The 20,389-nt window shown below is 35.0% G+C and overlaps 1 protein-coding gene across 2 annotated transcripts in view; it reads right to left on the bottom strand.

Annotated features, from left to right (window-relative positions):
* The window catches only part of LOC149544213 (putative methyltransferase PMT12), a 74,727-nt gene that overhangs the window by 16,809 nt on the left and 37,529 nt on the right, over window positions 1–20,389 (bottom strand). For both annotated transcript variants that reach the window (XM_089798727.1, XM_089798728.1), the window contains exon 4: window positions 16,738–16,848. In XM_089798727.1, the coding sequence (XP_089654853.1) occupies window positions 16,738–16,848 (111 nt within the window). The remainder of the gene's footprint in view (window positions 1–16,737; window positions 16,849–20,389) is intronic.

Here is a 20,389-nt window from a genome sequence, read left to right as displayed (position 1 = left end):
ATTATTAACCACAGCTGAGCAGCAAGATTCTCAAATATGGAAAGACCTGTGGAAAGGTCACGTCACCTGGGACTCACCCATATAAATGAGTGGGGAGGGATATATGAATAAGTGTAAAAATAATATATAACCACAACATATATATAAAGAATGACTTGCAAGGTGGCAAACTCACCCTATTAAAGTGGTCATGCGAATGAGGAAAACAACACAACATTCATGGCACCAAAAAATACGAAGTGACAGCATGGACTAAGTTAAAAAGGAAGAATATGCATCCTATGTGGAAAGTAGGAAAAGTAATAGAAACTTTGAAAAATACGAATTTATAGGATGAGCAGGCCATAGGACTTAAAGTGGTCAATACCAAAATAAGGAACTTTTCAAGGTATAGGTATGTTCCTGAACTTTAGTAATCCCACTTCATTTATATATTATCTTAAATAGTTTTGGACTATAATTTACTTTTGGAAGAATTAGGGAATATGAGAATCAATTAAGAAATATGATGTGGAATATTGAAAACATATTAATTAGTAGTTACATGTATTTGCAATGGTAAATTGATATTATGCATATACGAATATAAATCCTCCAATGTACGAAAATTCTACAAGAGTGTTATTTGATGTTTTGATATTATTAATATTTAGAATTTAAATCAATCTAAGAAACGATATTTAAAACTTTGATATTATAAAAATTCAAGTAATATATTTTAAGAGATCAATGTAGTTCTTTATTGGAGAAGTACCTTATCAAGCCTCCATAGTGCCAGTGTCGAAATGGTTCTCAACTCAATATAAATGGATTAGTGCTAGTATAGCGAATGGGATCGTCCTTATAAATGGCTAATCTAGAATTAATGAAACCTCATAGTGCCAGCGCAGGAGGTTAGTAGAATCTTCACATAAATGGCTATTGTGTCAGTGCGAGAGTTTAATATAACCCTTGTATAAATGGCTAGATGAGATTGTAGTGTCGATATGAGAGATTAACATACTTTCCCTCTGACCAACACCATGGAGATTGGTGTAGTCCTTATTATGTTAGTATGAGAGATTTTTATAACCTTCATCTGACTGGCATGACTAGGACAAGTGTAATCCTCATGTGCTAGAATATTGATGTCAACATATGTGCCTTGGATAGAGGATGTCCTGTCCAAGAAGAATCATAAGAGGTGCACTCCAGAGAAGACAGTGGAATAACTAAGGGTTAGGAAACCAGATTTGCAGACGTCTTTATGGTTGGGGTTAAGCTAGAGGATAGACTAGTATGTTTAAACTTATTATTGTTGAATTTTGACATCTATTTTGCAGGTATTACTTGTCCCAAGATAAATCTAATAGTGAGGGCATTACATGGGAATCCTCTAGAAAGGGGATTTCCACCAAACATGACTTTGCCACTTACTCCGAAAACTTGCTATCTTGCCTATTTATTTTCAAGTTGTCATGCCTTGGCATGATCTTGAATCAATTTTGAGTCATCAAGAATAAGAATGGAATTCCGAAAGAAAGGATTTCCATGATGGGAATCCTCTGGTCTGAGAATTTCCACCGAACAAGACTGCAATAATTATCCTTAGGAAAAATAATCAGTTTGTTGCCTTAGTAAGGATCTCCAACAGCCAAATTTTCACATTGCTTTGTCTTGACGCAAAATCTTGAGAATGGGAAGAGATGATAGCTGGTAGAAATCCTAGAGTTAGAGGATTTCCCTCATGGAAATCATCTGATCATAGGATTTCTGCCGCCTTCCAAATTTGCTCACCATCCTTCTATCTCCCAAGCACGTAAACCCTTTTCTCTTAGACTAAAACTCTATTGCTCCACCTGGACTTAGGCTACAAAAGTACCTCAAAAGAACATCAAAACCCTCCCACAAACCCCGGACAAATATTACTTCCTAGTAGACCAAAATTGTTCAAACTCACCCTTAGACTTGGAGACTTGTAAATGTTGCCAATTGAAACCACCTAAGACAATGACTCCTACTTGCTAAAGCAAAAAGAGGGGGTCCTATTTGCAATGGGGGATGTTGTGAAAACCCCACAACATGACCCAACTAGAATATAGTGAGAATGGGGATCCAATGATCAAACATTTGTTATCAAGTGACCAAATGATAAATCCAATATTATTGACAATTAACACAAGCAAGAAATCAATGGTGGTAAATATGGAGATCAACAACAGGTAATCATTGTGACCCAAACATTTTTGTTGAGATTTGTGGTCATTTAATTAAGGAAGAAAGTGAATAATGCATCCCTAGGTCGAGGTTGGCTTGAAGCAACCAAGGCTGTTTAGAATTGGAAAAAAGAATACAATCTCAATTGAAAACAAGGGTCCAATGCATGTAGCCACAAGAGAGGAGGCAACATCCTCTGACATGTCAAATTCACACCTCAACAAATAATGGATAGAGAAACATAACCAAGGAAACAAATTAATGATAGTGTAATTGATTATCGCTGTCCTTAGTTGTCACTAAATCTTGATCTTGATTTATAATTATTACTGTGTTGTCCATATTATATGCTTAGTTAATCTGTTATATAAAGGTTCATTAGAGAATTTAATAATCTTTGCATAAATGAATGCAGAGGAGACTTAGCCAAACGCCAACCACGACATTCTTCCTAGGGAAAACAAAATGCCTACCTTATTTTTGCTCCAATAATCGATGAATTACATACTTTTGACCCTTGTTTTCAATTACATACTTTTAACCATTATAAGCTATCGTTGATTAGAATTGGAAAATGAATACAATCTCCATTGAAAACAAGGGTCAAAAGTATGTAATTGGTTAAAAGCCAAGCCAAAGAGAGGAGGCAACATCCTTTGACTTGTCAAACTCACACCTCAACAAATAATGAATAGAGAAACATGATCTAGGTCTGATAAGTTGAATGGAAAAGGGATTTTGGAACTGCAATTACATTCATGCTTGCAGAAAGAAAAACTCTTTGTGGCTTATTTCACTCATAAATTCAAGAAACCATGAGAAATTTTCATCAACTTGTCATTTTCTCAAAGCCACAACTCTTCGTGAGAACGATTAAAACTTATTTTGAAAAGTTGGACAGTTTGTGTGCTAGATATAATCCATAGGTTGCAAAGGACAACAAATGCAATAAAGGTAGCCAACATTGCCAAAGAATGCAAAATTACTAACAATACATATCCAAGTGCATTGAAAAGCTTAACTACAAGTCTTAGCTATATTAAAAATAACAACTGCATTATCATGTTCAACTATAATCATACAGCAAAATAAGTACATTCTACAATAGCCTTATTTCTCAGTTTGCATTGCAGCCACCATCCTACACTTTTACTACATGACATCCCAAAGGACCACACCATCTAGTTTGACATAAATTGATGAATTGCGTACTATCATACGAGAATTATTGCAATCATACAATATCAATTGAGAAAGGGTGTGTGCATTGACACAGAGAAGAAAGTGACTTTCAAGTTTCAACCATGTGGCCAGTCCGCTCCCTTGATATTGTATGGCCCTTACATGCTCCCTTCACTCTATGTTTCAGGCAGAATCACTTCTCCACATCGTACAACCCCAACATCATCCTCCAATATATGACCATTCTATATATCTTTGCTTGTCGTGTCTGACAAGAACTCTAAAGCAGCTCACAGTGTATCATGTTATCCTATTTTATCCACATTGTATGGAAAAAAATTTCCCTACTTGATATCTTACAACTTGATTGTACAACCATTCAATTGTCCCAACTAAAATCTATACTTGAATGCCATTCTCACTAAAAATCTACTTATTCTAAAAGTTTCAGCGTGAATCAGAAAAGGTCTCTTGGTTGAATGGCCCAAAGCAATATTCACATATTGGCATACATCAGTTAAACACTCCATAGTTTGTGCTTTTGGCATTGTCAAAATTGTTTTTGCCTCTTAAAAACTCACGAAAATGATGTGTGTCACAAAAGTCTATGTGATATTTAGGTTTTAATTTGGACTTCGCAATAGGAACTTTGCCCTTTGACCCCATTAGGGGCATTGTTCTAGACCCCTACCAAACTCATTTCATTTGCCAAGTACTCTCATGACAAATTTGCAAAGTAGATTTCCAAGTTTTTTTTCAAGTCCTTGTCTACAATCCTGTGTTCAGTTTGGAAAGTTCTCCCTAATGTCAATTGATGTTTACTTGTTGTCTGGAGTAGCAATTTTCTTTTGGGGAAATGTAGTTAATTTATATGTTTTGATCAAATTGGTTATCCAATTTGTATGAAGTGTTTGTCAACTTTGGGTGGAATAAACATCAGTTAGTGGACAGTTGTGTTCCTCTTGGCAATTGTTTGAGTTCTTTAAATAGACTCTGTTATTGTTAAGGAAAGTAGTATAATCCAGTCAAAATGACTCTAATCTTAGCTTATCATCTCCTGTCTTCTTCTACAGTAATTAAATATGTGAGTAACGAAGTAATAATCGTGTATGTATTGTAATCTCTACTATTTATTCATCTATTCATTTTATCAAAAAATGACATAAATAGCAGCCATACATTTTAACATTTTTGAATCACCCTTGCTACACCCTTGTTAGACAGTAGTTCTTTGTAGAATCAAAGCTAGATGCTTTATCAAACTCATTGGGCATAATAAACTAATAAAGATTAAAGTTGGTACAACTAAGGAAAATCAGAAAGCAACAACTAGCTCAGGCCAGACTATAAATTCCTAAGATTTACCCATTAAAAGACTATAAAATATTTAAAATATGTAAATATATATGTATGTATGTATGTTTTGTTATTCATAAAATATATAAGAACATAAAGAATTGGTTGATATCAAATATTAAATAAATATATTTTTTAAATAAAAATCTAGAGGAATCTTGTTCTTAATCTTGAGATAGGCAAGGCCCTCAACAAATGTTGAGCCCTTATAGTCGATTAAGGAGTCATTCAATCATGGGTGAGGGATAAGTCAATTGTCAACCTTGGTGACCCCCATTGTAAAGTAGGGTAGTTTGTGGTTCCAGATTGTTGACTTGAGAAATGAACAGATCATGGTGAGTTTGTGGAAGAGTATGTTACCTCGCACAAGTTTGCTTGCATCAAGATATATCAAAATGCTCTCTAATCCAGGCACTGAGATGTCTGAAGGATATATGTTATTTCATTTTTCATTCAAATTGTATGCTCATTATGTAGAGAATGTAGAGGAAGGCATCTGAGAACAATGACACAGCTGCAGAAAATGTACTTCTGTTTTTGGCATTTTTTCCTTCTAATTTGACATTTTAATTTTCCCTGCAGGATTCAGCCAGGGCACAGCCCTGCCTCCCTAAACACCATGTGGCTGCTACTGCCGCACAAGATCCTAGTGTGAGGAACCCAGTATATATTGCATTACGGATGAAAGAAAGCTAAAGGCAGGAATTTGTGAGTCTCATTGCCAATCAACTTCTGATAACGAATATCAGTTTGCGTCTAGAAAGAATTGCCCAGTTAAGAGTGTCAATAACTGCATCCAAATCTCTTAGCCGGTCAACTTCGATATACTAAAAGCAAATGAGCACAAATGAACTTTCCGCTATCTTCTAATCATGCTCTTCTTGCTGTTCTTAACCATTGGAACATGCAGCTATAAGTAAGCTGACATATAGCATATTAACAAAATAAACTAAAGATATCCATCCTGATAAAACTTAAAGCATCTATCAAGTTGATTTCATTTATAAAAGAAAAAAACTTAGTTTCAAACATGACACAGGATATCAGTAAATCATCCACAAAATTGATTAGTTGACTATTTGACAATCAAAAGAACTTTCTTTCTTCTTCCCCATCTTCCTGAAAATGATATGAAGTAAGAACAGATACAAACATACAACTGTGATTTCAAGGGCTGTATCCAGATGATTAAGAACTTGGCATACTATATAACTAGTTAGCACATTGTTAATACCCATGGTAAGTTCTAGGTTTACTTTTTAATTAAAAAGTTTAATACTTTGGAGTTTGGAGCATTGCCGAGACTCCCTATCTCTGCCAGTGGCAAGGATTTCCCCGGGTGTGCAGAGCAGTGGGACCCATTGGGGGTATGTTTCTGGGAGATACGAGCAGGATAACATGGTCAGTGCTTTATGCAAAGGGTATGGTCTACTCTTCAAATTTCCACCCCATTGGCCAATTATGGATGTGAAGGATCCCTAGGTGCCAAGGTCAGCCTATCTTGAGATCACCTCAATCTATCTAGCACAGAAGCAACATTCAACTTGCTTGTGTTGAGGATATAGCTAATGTTCATTCTGAACGAGGATAAAGTTCATTTTTTGAGTATGATTCTTTCTGATACAATAGGCATTGAACCAACTGAACCCTAGTTGAATAGTAGAGCCCATCACCCTTGAAATAGGTTAGGGTAAGGGTAGCAAGGAAGATTCCAGCAATAGGCCATTATAGGCCATTATAGGTAAAACTTCCAAGTTTATTGTTGCGGTTTTCATCTACAGTCTGTTCTATGACTATTACTTTGTAAGGAGACTCAAGTGCGGAAACAGCTTCCTACACTAATCCCTTAAGGATAGTATTGTGCAAATTCTATTTTAATCCTTACAATTTCAGATTCGATATTATGTAAACAACAATATTGCAGTCAACCATGAATACAGAAAACAGATGGAGAAAGAAAACATTAACACAAAGATATGCCGGTGGGGAAAAACCTTTTGGTAAAACAACCCCACCCCTCCAAAACCTGCACAATGTATTATCTTCAACACAAAGGTTACGATACACTTGCAATGCAAGTTCTTTCAAGACACGGAAGATGAATCCAATCGCAGCAAAACACTACCAACAATACACTTTCACTCTCTCCTATCTGCAACCCTAAAGTCGCTTATATAATGCGCTTTCCATTTTAGGGCAACTTCCAAAGAAGAACCGTATTAGGGTACAGTACTCAATGACCATTTGCCACATGTCTTACTGTCTTCACCCATTATCATATCTTCCAAAGATAGCTCTTACATGTCATAGGAATCCATCATAACCATTTCAGCCATGATTTCCTTACACACAATTCAAGATGCCGACACATGCAAATGGAGTGACACATCAACATGCCAACTAGACATGTACACTCACACTTCATTACATTATTTGAAAAAAATAAATTTACAAAACAAATAATAAGAATAGGAATTATCCAAGGTTGAGACACCTTATTCCTAACACACTTTACATCCACATACACTTACAGCTATCCAACCGTGCCACTTCTTTCCCATCATGTCTTTACATTCTCCACTATATATATATATATATATATATATATATATATTGGTAGAAGGCGGGCTCCAAAACGCTATTTGAAAGTATAACAAATTATTCATTCATTGCTCAGTGATATTATAACATTGACACAAGGAAATCAATTCAAAAACACATTCTCCATGGCCATCTGCTGTACATGGTACACAAACATATCAGTCATCTTTTTAATCCTTATAATCTCCTGCAAATACTTGTTAAAATTCATAATCATTCATGTGATGGCAATAATAAAAGATCAAAAGACTTTATATTAAAGCATAAACTGTCTGTTGTCAAACCTCCTCCATTGTGGCTTTTATCTAGTTGTTAGTGGATGTTTTGTTACCTAAATTTCAAATGTCCAATTGTCTCCATAAACCCAAAAGAGATGTAACAGAATGCACATAATAGACAGATGAGACAGAGTACACTGACCCATCTTTGAAATTTGGAGGTACAGATCTCTCATGTAAGAAATGTAAGGAATAAAGAACCAAATGTTTTTAAACAGAAAGCAAACGTGTATGATTATATGTATAAATTTTTAAATGACCAAACTAACGATCAGTGAAAATGAAAAAGAAATATAAATGAAACAGTTCACTTGTAAGAAACAAAACCATAATATGAACAGGGAAGAGTAATCTTGCAGCACATATGACTGTTATTGAAAGATAACACATTGCGTAAATTTGAATAATATTTGAATGTAACCCATAAAACACATAGAAACAGGGGCCCAGCAGCACAAAGTTTCCATCATATTCATACGTAGAACAAAAAGATCAGTCTTTTTCATTACAGATATTAAAATCAAAAAGTACCTTTCTTTACAAAATTTGTTTCGTGCTCCTGCTTTGGCCGGCTCTTTTGTTTATATGCTCAGTCCCATAAACCCTTATGGTTTTTTGTTGGACATTAATATTATTATCTAGCCTTATCTTATCTTATCTTCTTCTTTCTCCCCCCTCCCCTTTTTACATCTACACAACTTCTATATATAGCACTATGCAAGGGTTACGAAAAGAGACTATAGGCATTTTGTTATCAAGAAAAGTAACGATTACATTCCCTCTAGAGCGGTCTCCATGTCTTCTTCATCTCCTGCTTCAACGCCCTCCTCTAGGTTTACATAAAGCAAACTGAGGAGATCCATCATGAAATCCAGGGACCTATAATCTTTCAGGATGAAGCCAAATTCCACATTTTCTCTCTCTTCAGCTTGTAAATGTCACTCTACTAACGGGTGGCGGTGGTCCACAAGTCCTAGGCAAAGGTGTACAAGTTGGAGAGGATAGTGTATTGCTCCTCTATTTCAATCTCCCAGAGCTCAGGTTGGAGCACAAGTTGAGGGTCATTGTGATTGTATGCTTCTGGCAATGCAATTCCCATCTTCGCAAACGAGGAATTTTAAATTGATGAAGTGTGCAAGATGATCGCTTGAAGAATAAGGTGGCCAAAGATTACATTTACAACAAACAGAATTAACTCATTAATGTAGTTAACACAATTTAAATTAAGTTTTTGTACGACACCACCTCATGAAAAGACTTAATTTTACTATTTTCGAAAAACAAGCTCCTTTTGAAAGGTTGCCTCTAAATTGCCTCATTTAATGCAAAGTAAAGCCATAATGTCTTTTTCTTGGGGAACTCATCGGTAGCAAACGCTTGTCGAACTTTCAATTACGAACTTTAGATAGCGGGCGATTGGGCAGCATTGTCGTCGAGTCGCAGCAACGCATAAAGCTCAAAGCGAGGTCGTGACCTGCAAGATTATTGCAAGCATTGATTGGGCATCATTGTGAGTTACGAAAAGGGGCAATCGAGCGACTTTGACGAATGAGAAGGAAACTTTTGAAACTAAGAGGGTTCATAAATGCAGCTAACACTAGCTCTAAATGGGGATGAGGGCTGAAAGGAAGAAGAGAACCGAAAAAGAAACAAACTAGCACCTTATCCATTGGGCGAAAGAGTCAAAGCGAGGGAAGGCAAATGAAAGAGAAAGGCAACAATGCATGCAAAAACAAATGAAGGAAACACTAAATAAACACAGTTGTACAATTTTTACAAGGCGGAGGAAACAAATGACCTTTAAGTGAATTCATTCACTAGTTGCGAAAAGGATGACCCTTTCCTCCACAACGCCTTGTGTGCACGCGAACTGATCTATACAAATGTCAACTTGGCATCCTTTGTTCTAACCTGTTTGAACTAATTCCTATGAAGTGTCCTTGAATGTTGACCCTCATTTTCCCAAATAAAGAAATAATGTGTAAGCACGTCGAAGTGAATAACCTCTATAAGAGAAACATTATTCTTCACAACTAGGAGTCGGTTCTCTCGTGCCTCTGTCAATTTTTCTACAACAAAATTGTGTGTGCAGCTCTTATCAATCATGGGATAAAATCGCTAATGTGGACGCTCATTAGCCTTATCATTCCCCAAATAAGGTTGCTCCCAAAAAAAGCTCTATTCATGGTTATCCCAAGGCTGACTTTGTGACTTTCTGAGGAGCAAGGCTTGCAAGAGATGGTGATTGGTGTGTGATGGGATCTTCTTTCTACACACACATAAGACTTCATCTGTGGTCTCTGGTTTTGGAATTTAGAGGTTTTCAAATAATAAAGCCGTTGCTTTAGACATTTCAAAATGACACTGGTTGAGAATCTTCGACAGGCTATAATTTTGAGATTCTCAATTTCAATTATGTTTTTCTTTATAGAGCATTCCAGCAAGATTAAAGCACCTTATCAGTGTACGACTGATTTCTTCCAGGAATTAGGAGGCGTCTTGTTAGAGAGGCTCATTTAGTGCCGAAGAGGAGTCTCTTTGAAAGGAATCACTAGCCAAAGAACATAATTATGGGGAAAGGCATGCACTATACAAGAACCTTGAAGCCAAGAAAATCTATTAGTGGATGTTTTGTTACCTAAACTTCAAATGTGCAATTGAATCTATAAGCCCAAAAGATATATAATAGAACGCTTATAACAGACAGATGAGATGGAGTACACTAACCCATCTCTAAATTTTGGAGATACAGCTCCCTCATGTAAGATATGTAAGGGATAAAAGAACCCAAATGCTTTTGACCTGAATGAGAAGGTGTATCAGTATGCGTATAAAATGACCAAACCATCAGCAAAAAGGAAAAAGAAAATATAAATGAAACACGGTTCACTTATAAGAAACAAAACCATAATATGAACGGGGAAGAGTAAACTTGCAATGCATATAATTGTTTTTCAAAGATAACACATTGTACAAAATTGAATAAATTATAATATATGAATGTAACCCATAGAACACATAGAAACGGGGGTCCAAATACTGGCAGCACGAAGTTTCCATTATATTCATGTGTAGAACGAAAAGATCACAATCTTTTTCATTACAGGATATCAAAGTCAAAAAGTGCCTTTCTTTGCAAACTTTTCTTATTTTCTTTCCCCACCCTTTGTACATTTACACAACTTCTTTATATAACACTATGACAATTATAAAAAGAAACTGTAGGCATTATGTTATCAAGAAAAGTAACAATTAGATTCCCTCTGGAGCGATCTCCATGTCTTCTTCGCCTCCTGCTTCAACCACTTCCTTTGGGTTTATGTGGAGCATATTGAGGTCGTCCATCATGTAATCTAGGGCCCTATCATCTTCCAGGATGAAGCCAACTTTTGCATCTTCTCTTTCTCACTTCAACTCATAAACGTCACTCTGATAACGAGCGACCGTGATCCTAAGTTCCCAAGCAGCGATGTACAAGCCGGATAGGATGTCGTTTTACTCCTTTCTTTCAATTTCCTAGAGATCAACTTGGAGCACAAATTGAGGGTGATCATGATTGTTTCCTTCTAGTAGTGGAATTCCCATCTTAGCAAAAGAGGAATTCTCAATTGATGAAGTTTGCATGATGATTGTTTGAAGAATAAGGTAGCCATAATGTCTTGGGGAAACTCACCAATGGCAAGTGCTTACTTGCCAAAATTTCAAAATGTGAATTGGATGTTACCATCTTAGGAAGCAAGCGACTAAGCAACATAGCCATCGGGTCGCGGGGACATGGAAAGCTCAAATCAAGGTCACCACTTGCAAGATTATCGCAAGTGTCGACCTCTTAAGGTTGTGGCTTCTGTCAGAATGATTTTATCATGAGATACCTTATTGATGGTGAATCATCTTTAAGTTAAATATCTTGTATATATAATATATATTATATATGTAATATAATATATATTATAAATTATATGTTATTATTATATAATAATATAATAACATATTACATATATGCTTAAAGATGAGTTATACATATGGTTATTTATATTATTAATATATATTAACTAATGATGATTAACTATAGAGACATGTCTCCTCTCATATTTATGAGTCTTCAAATTTGCATTTGAAAGACATCAATCACATTGGCAATGTTACTACATTTGCAAAAACGATCCTAGAAAAACAACATGGTATCAGAGCCAAACTACAAATGTTAGAAGATAATACCTGAAGATTTGACAATAATAATTGTGACCTATCGATTTATTGGAAAGACAATCAAGTGTTGTTTGATTGTCGTTGAATAGGGGCCACACACATGCCATGCTTGGACTGTAAGTCAGAGAGGGGCCAATTGGGATGTCACGTTGACAGGAAGATTGCAAGCACGACAGTGATGCCTGTTTTTAAGCCACAGAACCTATCATTTCAAACAAGGTTGATCATTTTCATATGGGTGTCGTCCTTAATGAAGATTGGAACACAACCTACATTATATCTGCGGAGGCACCTCTATTTGACCAGTTTGGCATCGCTTTCACAAAAGACGTGCACTGGCATTTGATTGTACGGGCAGGCAAATTGTTCAGTTTGTAGAGCCGACATAGCCATGGCTTTGGTTGACCTAATTCAGCCACCCGACGGCAAGCATGAGCAACGTCACAAGATCGAATCTCAAGATCGGAGTGGGATTTCAGAGTAGGGGAATTGTAGTACTACAAATTCATTGAGTTGTGGTGAGAACGAGTTGGGGAATTCTCAATGGTATCGTCGTTTTGTGTAGAATAGGCGCATGAATACATTGTCAAGGGTGAGATTGTATAGAGTTGAGCCTATGGATATTAGTGGCATCAATGGGCATCCTTTGGAGGATGTTGTCGTTGATCTATTTCCAGACCAATCATTCTAATTTTATTTATAATCTATTTGTATATGTGTTTTCACTAAAGCGGGGATGCAAAGGCTAACTACTTGAGTGCAAGAAAGGTGGGCCATGAGGAGTACTAGTTGAGCAGCGATAAAATGGTGGAGAAAGTGGATTTGAATGAACTGACACACATACAAGATGGTAGGTTATGGAGAGACAGAGAAGAGAGGGCATCTAGCATTTGGCAGTTCATTATTTTTCACATTTAGCAAATGCAAAGACTCTATTATTAATCTCGTTGTGAACACTGGTACTCCTATCAAGGTGGCCTTGCTATTAAGTCACCATGCTCTTGGAATTGACAGAACATCTTATTTCAAAAGAGCTATTAATGCCAACATAATTATACATGAATGGGACAAAACTTAAAGGTATCATATTACATGGCACATAGTTTCATTTAAATAAATACCGAGGAAGACATTGGTGGAGTTGTCAATCAAACTTCTAAAGATATGATATATTATTTAAATTTTATCTAAATAATATAAATCAACAGAAGTGTGATCGTAATTATTCATGCTTATGATTATTTATTAATTCATTTGTATGGATACATACAAATGTACATTTATGTAAAATAGTTAAGAGGCTTATGTAAATGATTATCTAAATTTGATATTATTATTATAATAAATAAATAATAGGAAGAATATTTCACAAGAGAAATAGTCGATGGTGTTAGTATGAGAAGAGATTGATAATCTCCAACTAACATGATCATATAATCTCTTCTAATGAAATAATTAATGTAATAATTATTTTTTGCTACAATAAAGTCTAATGGAATGAAAGATTAAATATTGATGTGTAGACAAGTATTTATTTGTATTTCTATAAGAGCTATTTTGCCTTGATCTTTCTTCTAAGAATGTTCTTGCAATAAAAAGAAGGGAGATTAAGAATCGTGGATGAGTTTAAGAAAATGGAAGGACATGTTTGCTTATACTATTAAGCTTAATGAATGTTTGGAGCTCCTATGGATGAAAAGAGCAAGCTAGAACTTAGAAAGAAGTCATCAAATTTGATGTGATGCAAAAGTGTTCAAAGATATAAGAGTGAAAATTTTACATTGTGGGGGGAATAATAACCAATGTTTCATTCCCACTTGAACCATCTTTAGTAAGGAGATGTTCCATGACCCTCATGGGCAAATAAGTACTCATTTGAGGATGTTCTTGCGGGAAAAGAAGGTTGGTACCTTACACATGCTATCAAATATTGTGTAGATGAGAATTAATTAGTCATTTGATGATCACGATAAAGTGAGGATCTTGAAGTGAATATCTTTAATGATTGAGATTATGAGTATCCTTCTACATTAAGAGAGAGTATGACACTTCTCTATGAGGAGAAGTTCTAAGTGAAATTCCTTGTAATGTGCTCTCCTCTATAAGAGAGAAGTCTGAAGTGAAAATCCTTGTTCCACCCTCTAGTTGCAACTATGGTGGTTCATGGTGGATATCATGTAAATTACTACATGATGTTGTTATGATATGTAATGAAAGGTGACGATCTTTTATTGACATATATAATCAAAAGGTAACCATTATAAGATGACGATCTTATAAATGGTAGACCTATTATCATGACAGACTTCATTGAATTGTTGTCCCAGAGTGCTAGAAATCATAATAACGAACAAACAGAAGGTAACCATTGTATGGTGGCGATCTTATAAATGGTAGACCTGTTATCATGGTTCTTTGGGCCGGATTTTGCCGGACACCATGATAACCAACTTGTTATGGTTCTTTGGGCCGGATTTTGTCAGACACATATAGACCACACTTAAGGTGGTGTTTTTAAAGTTATGGAAATTGTTTCAATTGTGTGTCATGAAAGGTGAGAAATTTAGACTCTGTGTGAATTGAATATCATACTGAGATGATATCTCGTCATATTCTTGAGAGCATTGTGTGTTCTATAAATCCTCCCTAGCTAAGAGGGGTTGTTAAGGTTGTAGCTTCTATCGGATTGATTTTATCATGAGATACCTTGTTGATGGTAAATCATCTTTAAGATAAATATCTTATGTATATAATATATATTATATATGTAATATATATATATATATTACCTATATGCTTAAAGATGAGTTATACATATGGTTATTTATATTATTAATATATATAATATATTAACTAATGATGATTAACTATAGACATATTTCTTCATAAGACATGTCTCTCATATTTATGAATCTTCAAATCTGCATTTGGAAGACATCAATCACATTGGCAATGTTACTACATTTGCAAAAACAATCCTAGAAAAACAACATGACCAAGCAACATCACGAGTTATGGAAAGGAGCAATCAAGCGACTTGACAGATGAGAAAAAAAGTTTCGAAACTAAACGGGTGCAGAAATGCGGCTAACACCTAGACAACCCAACTTTCTTTTCAAACTGTCAATAATCATTCCTGTGCAACAACACATGAGTTTCAATGATTATGGAGTGCCCATTCAAGCTTTGTATCTATCAGTGGTTTTGTATGTGTTCAAACCAATATAAAGTGATACCTGCCAATCTCTGTTAAAACTCAGAGACCCCAACAATAAATGAATATGTCCAAATAACTCTAGCACATGAAGACTTCCCAAATACCAAGGACAAATGAATATAGTATTGCATAACTCTAGCACAAGAAGACTTCCCAAATACCAAGGACAAATGAATATAGTATTGTATAACTTTTCAAGGCAAAAGGCTATATTCACTATGTGCATATATTTTCTCATGAAGAAATAATAATGATCAAATCTTTAATACAGGTTCCCCACACACATTTAGAATGTTGATGATGGCACATTCAATCCACCATATTACTTCACCAAACTAAGTGTGTCCTTTCCAAGTGAACAAGAGTTTTTTTAAGTCTTTGATTAGATATCAGGAATCTTTGATTAAAATTCCTGACATTAATATATTGGGACCCGATAATAGACTATTGATAGATCTCTGTAAGCTATCAACAAACAAACAAATATATATATGCTTAAAGAACGACTAATAACTCACTTTATAGTACAATCTTATTATACTGCTGTGTTTATCTTTCGACATTAATGACAAATACAGATCAATAAGTCTAACAGTAGGAGGACTCTTTGGGTTTCTTTCATACTACCTAGGCTCACACTCTGTTTGAGACGGACATGACAAAAGCCCTTCCGACAGATTTATCATTGCAATTTGTAAATGGCATTTGACTGCAACCTATAGATTATGAATGAATCTCTTTCAGGTGCGAAGAATTTTTCAGACAAGGCATGTTGCTACAAACTGTGTCGAGAAGGAATAGCACACACAATTGAGTTGGTGGAGGGAGGTTTCCCCTCATCGTTATTCAGGGAAAAAAGAAGTTATTAAAAAACCAAAGGATGTTAAGGTAAAGGATGTTGAGAATCAGCAGGGTTCGGATCCTGAAATTGGAAAGAAAGTGGAATGAATGGAAGCAATGTTGAAAGACAATGGTAATGTTGGGTGCAGCTCAGGGATGGAGAAAAATGATAAACAAGAGTGTTCACAGAGCATGAAAAAGGGGCCAAATTTATCATCTGAAGCTTCTGGAGGAACAATGACAATGTAAAAAGATAATGCTGGCTGATGCTCTAGTGCGACAGGAGAAGAAACAAATAGATCCTTCCAGAACTTAGTTGGGGGAGGGAGGCTTTCTTTGGAACGATTCACTGAGATGCAGCAGGAGCCTGTAGAGTTGAAGGAGGGTTGCAAAGCAATGAAGGGAATGAGAAATAAGAAATTAAAGACAGAATGATTTTTCCATAAGCTCCTTCAATCATGGGCTAAAGACGGAACAAATAGGTATAAATGAATTTCATGACCTACTAATAGGTCACTGCACCTGGGTGCCTTTGTTTTGATGGGAGGTGGATCCCAGTTGTAGCCATTCTTGGTTCAGGCTAACTTCAAAATCCCAGGTTTAATTCAATAAAAATGGGTCCCCTTTAATCCGCTTTTACCAATTTTAAAAAAAAGCATTGTAAGTTTTGTATCACAACTAGCTTAGTGCTTAAACCAAAAAAGAAAATGAAAAAATGTGCCTCTTCAACTAAACTTAAGATTCAAATTTAAACATAACTTGTGTGCAAAAGACAACCATTGATAGTACTGACTCAAAATATACTGTAGTTCATAATACAAAACTTCACTGAAAGTTTTTCTCCTCCAATTACTGTACCTTTCCAAGCCTCTTGTTGAATTGCCTCATGTTTGTACACTGGCTGGGCTGCCCAGGCAAAATAGCCTCCAGCTCTCAACAAACGATTGACCTCGAGCAGTAAAATGCCTCCTGTGTCACAAAAAATGATATTTCAAAAATTACAGAAAACACTTGAACTGTATAAATTGAAACTGCACCAGAAGAGGTAACTTACTTTTTCTGAAAGAATCAAATATTTCAATAAAAAGAACCAAAATAACATTGTGACTCCACTATGGAATTTGTTCAAGCAAAAATAGACTTCCATATCTGATTTCAATTTGGTGTAAGCTGTGCTGTTTTTTCAATTCTCAATAAGTATAGCAGATTACCTTAAAAGAAATGATCCATGGTTGCAATGTCATGAATGCATAGCTAAAGCAATTCCACATTACATAGTTTCTTCAGAACAAACAGCTGTCAAGTGACTATTTGACAGACAACGTGAACAATGATACACAGAAACAAACATAGCATAGATAAATCGCATTATAGTAGACTCACTGTAATGTCTTCAGTATTCATAGGCAAGAGCCTACAACGCATCGGTAAATTGCGAGCCTCTCATTAGGGAGGTCTTGGGTTCGAATCTACTCGCGACTAACACATAATAATAATTAATCTTAACAATAATGATGAATGAATAATAAATAATCAAGGCTTCAACCGATTACCTATCAAAAAAAAAAATGTATTCATTATTCATAACTCTATTTTACACAATCTTCAACATACTCACACATAACTGACAACTCTGACTTCATTTACACCCCACCCCACTCCCCCCAACCTCCCGGCCCAGTACATAGGGAATGAATACCACATATATCACTTGATTATGACAACTGGCAGGTGAGCTTACCATAATAATCAAGGATTTAGGCACATGATTTTGTTCCTTAATAGGTATACCCTACATGTACAACTCAGAAATTATCAATATCAAAAATTATCTACAAGCTTCTAAAGAGAACATTCCTTTCTTCCAAATTTATTAAAATCTTTTAAAGTAAACAAGAATTTAAAAAATAAATCAGAAATGACACCAAATGCAAAAGGGAAATTTATGCCCTATTTCTGTGACTCTGATTACTTATTTGTCCAAATAATTAAAGATTTCAAGTTATATATGTAACAAAAACTACGAGTATTGGACTGCTGTCATTAGTGTCAAGAAGGTGAGACATTACCATAGACAAGTTGTCATTGATATTAAAGGTGAGATGAACTACTGTCATTAATCTCAAGGTACATAAGCAAGATCATTATTATAAGTAGTATAGTTGATATTTAAGGAATCATAGTAGAGATATTTATGAGTAATGGTTAATGAGAGAAGCACAACTCTTAGAGAGAAGCATATAACAAGACATCTATTTAACAATAAATTTTGGGTGTTTTTAAGGATAATACTGTTGGTCTAGTGATAGATCAAGTGGATAATACTGTTGGGCAGATTTTGTGTTTAAACAATATCACGATCCTGATCCAATCAGTACGAAGAAAAGCTTTATTTCCAAAAGAAAATGACATTCAAAAATGATAATGATCCAACCAGTATGAAGAAAAGCTTTGTTATTTGCAAAGGAAATAACATTCAAATATAGTATGAATAACAGCGAACAAAGTATGACAACAATTGTATCTGCAAGGAAAGACGAGACAAGTGATTACTCTATCAGCATATGCCACATAAGCTTTATATGATCGATTTCATCAGCAATTGTATGTCAAAGTAAATAACATAAGATCAATATATACACAACATCGACTTTAAATAAACATGGCGGTATTATGACTCTGTGAAAGAAAGATGAAACAGAGCTGGGCAATGGAATTAAAAGGTTGAATCTGAATTTTGTGATGACCACAAAAATCATCCAAGATCAGTCATTGAGCAAATTAGTAAAAACAAATTTATCAAAAGCAGCACAGATTATAATCTCAGAAGCAATTAATCATTATAATAAAAGCATATGTGCTTTAATGAATGGTGACTTCATAAATGACGACACTGTTAAGAGTAAAACATCGATTCAAATGTTGGTGACTTCTTATGCAGTGTCAACTATTTTCAGTGACATATATTATAGAGTAGCAAATATAATATGGACAAAGCAGATCCAAGGGTTTTAGCTTAAGTGGTTGAAGCAATGAGATCTTATCGTGTAGACCCTAGTTCAAATCCCAAGAGGGAAATCTTTGTGGGATTCTAAGTTGAGACTCTTGGTCTTCCATTGGTTATATTTGTCTCATTGTAAAAAGGTAGATTCTAAGTTGTGACTCTTGGTCTTCCAATTGTTGCTTCTAATGTGGTTTCTCATAAGAAGCTCGAATAACCTTGTAAGTCTCATGTTGTTGCTTGAATGAGCACAAGATTTGTAAATGATCTTCAATATTTATAATGGACAAAGAAGGTCGATGAGAATATAATATGGAGATAACACGGACACAGACAGCAATCTAATAAAATGATTAATTTATTTGAGCAGTGACTATATTAAAAAAGCAAGGCATTTGATGGTAAAAGTGCAATAATTAACATTGCAAAGAATACGATTAAAGATCACTCCTAACATGAATAGTGATCTTCTAAAGGATCAGGTCATCAAAGAAAATTACCACACAACCTTCTCAAACTTGTGCAATTAAGAAATAAGTGGTAACTAAGAATGCCAGCTAAGAATATCGGCGAACAGCTATTCTCGCAATTTTGAGCAGCCCTTTGAAGATGAATCACAAATTTTTATAAGATACCTCCAATGATTTTTTTTATTTTTTTTAAATAAAAAACAAATTTCTGGAAAAAATTCCAGATCAAAAGAGGTTCGAATTTTTGTAAGTAAAATTGCCAAATTTTATGAAATCCCATTGACACATTCAAATATCACATTATGGTAAATTGATATTGTACTAAACAGAGGAGATGAAAGCTCCTTATATAGATTTACAAAGACAATATTTCTATTATGAAATAATCGTGAACTATAGACGAAAATAGAAACAACCATGAATAATTATGAAACAAAATACACACGAAATTCAGGAAATATGTGTGAAGTACATATGGAGGATTAATGCTGAAAATATAAATCAGACAAGGAGAGTTTCTATGATCAATCATAGATTTATGACAAGACTGTGAAGCCTAATTGCGGATATATGGGTAGAATTTGCGGATAATATTATCAGAATTATATCCATTCATTGATCAGAGTTGCAGCAAATTCGTGAAGTAAGTTTGTAATCAGAATTTGTGCCAACATAGTGAATCCATAATCAGTTGAGATGGCAACATTGTCAACGTGGAATTTCAGATTTAAGTGAAGTTGGTGCTTTGCTTTTAGGGGTTGGTGCCTCCTGTAGGTCTGTGCCTACAAATTGGGGGAGTTGGTGCTCATAAACTTAGGGTTTGGTGCATACTAAAAAGTCTTGAAAGAATTATATAAAAGCATATTTGCTGTAGCTTTCTCCCATTCGAATTTCCGTGTAAAATAGTGTGTTATTGTGTTTTAATGTGCAAAATTGTTAAATTTAGTAATTGATGCTATTGTTTTGGTAATGTTCATTATTATACTAATCCAGCTATGCATCATGGGTTGCATACATGACATTTGAGAAAATGTAAAAG

Source organism: Cupressus sempervirens, chromosome 8 (genome assembly GCF_028749045.1).
Source record: "Cupressus sempervirens isolate cs-2001-9-10 chromosome 8, ASM2874904v1, whole genome shotgun sequence".
NCBI lineage: Eukaryota > Viridiplantae > Streptophyta > Pinopsida > Cupressales > Cupressaceae > Cupressus > Cupressus sempervirens.
This window is presented reverse-complemented; position numbering and strand designations above follow the sequence as displayed.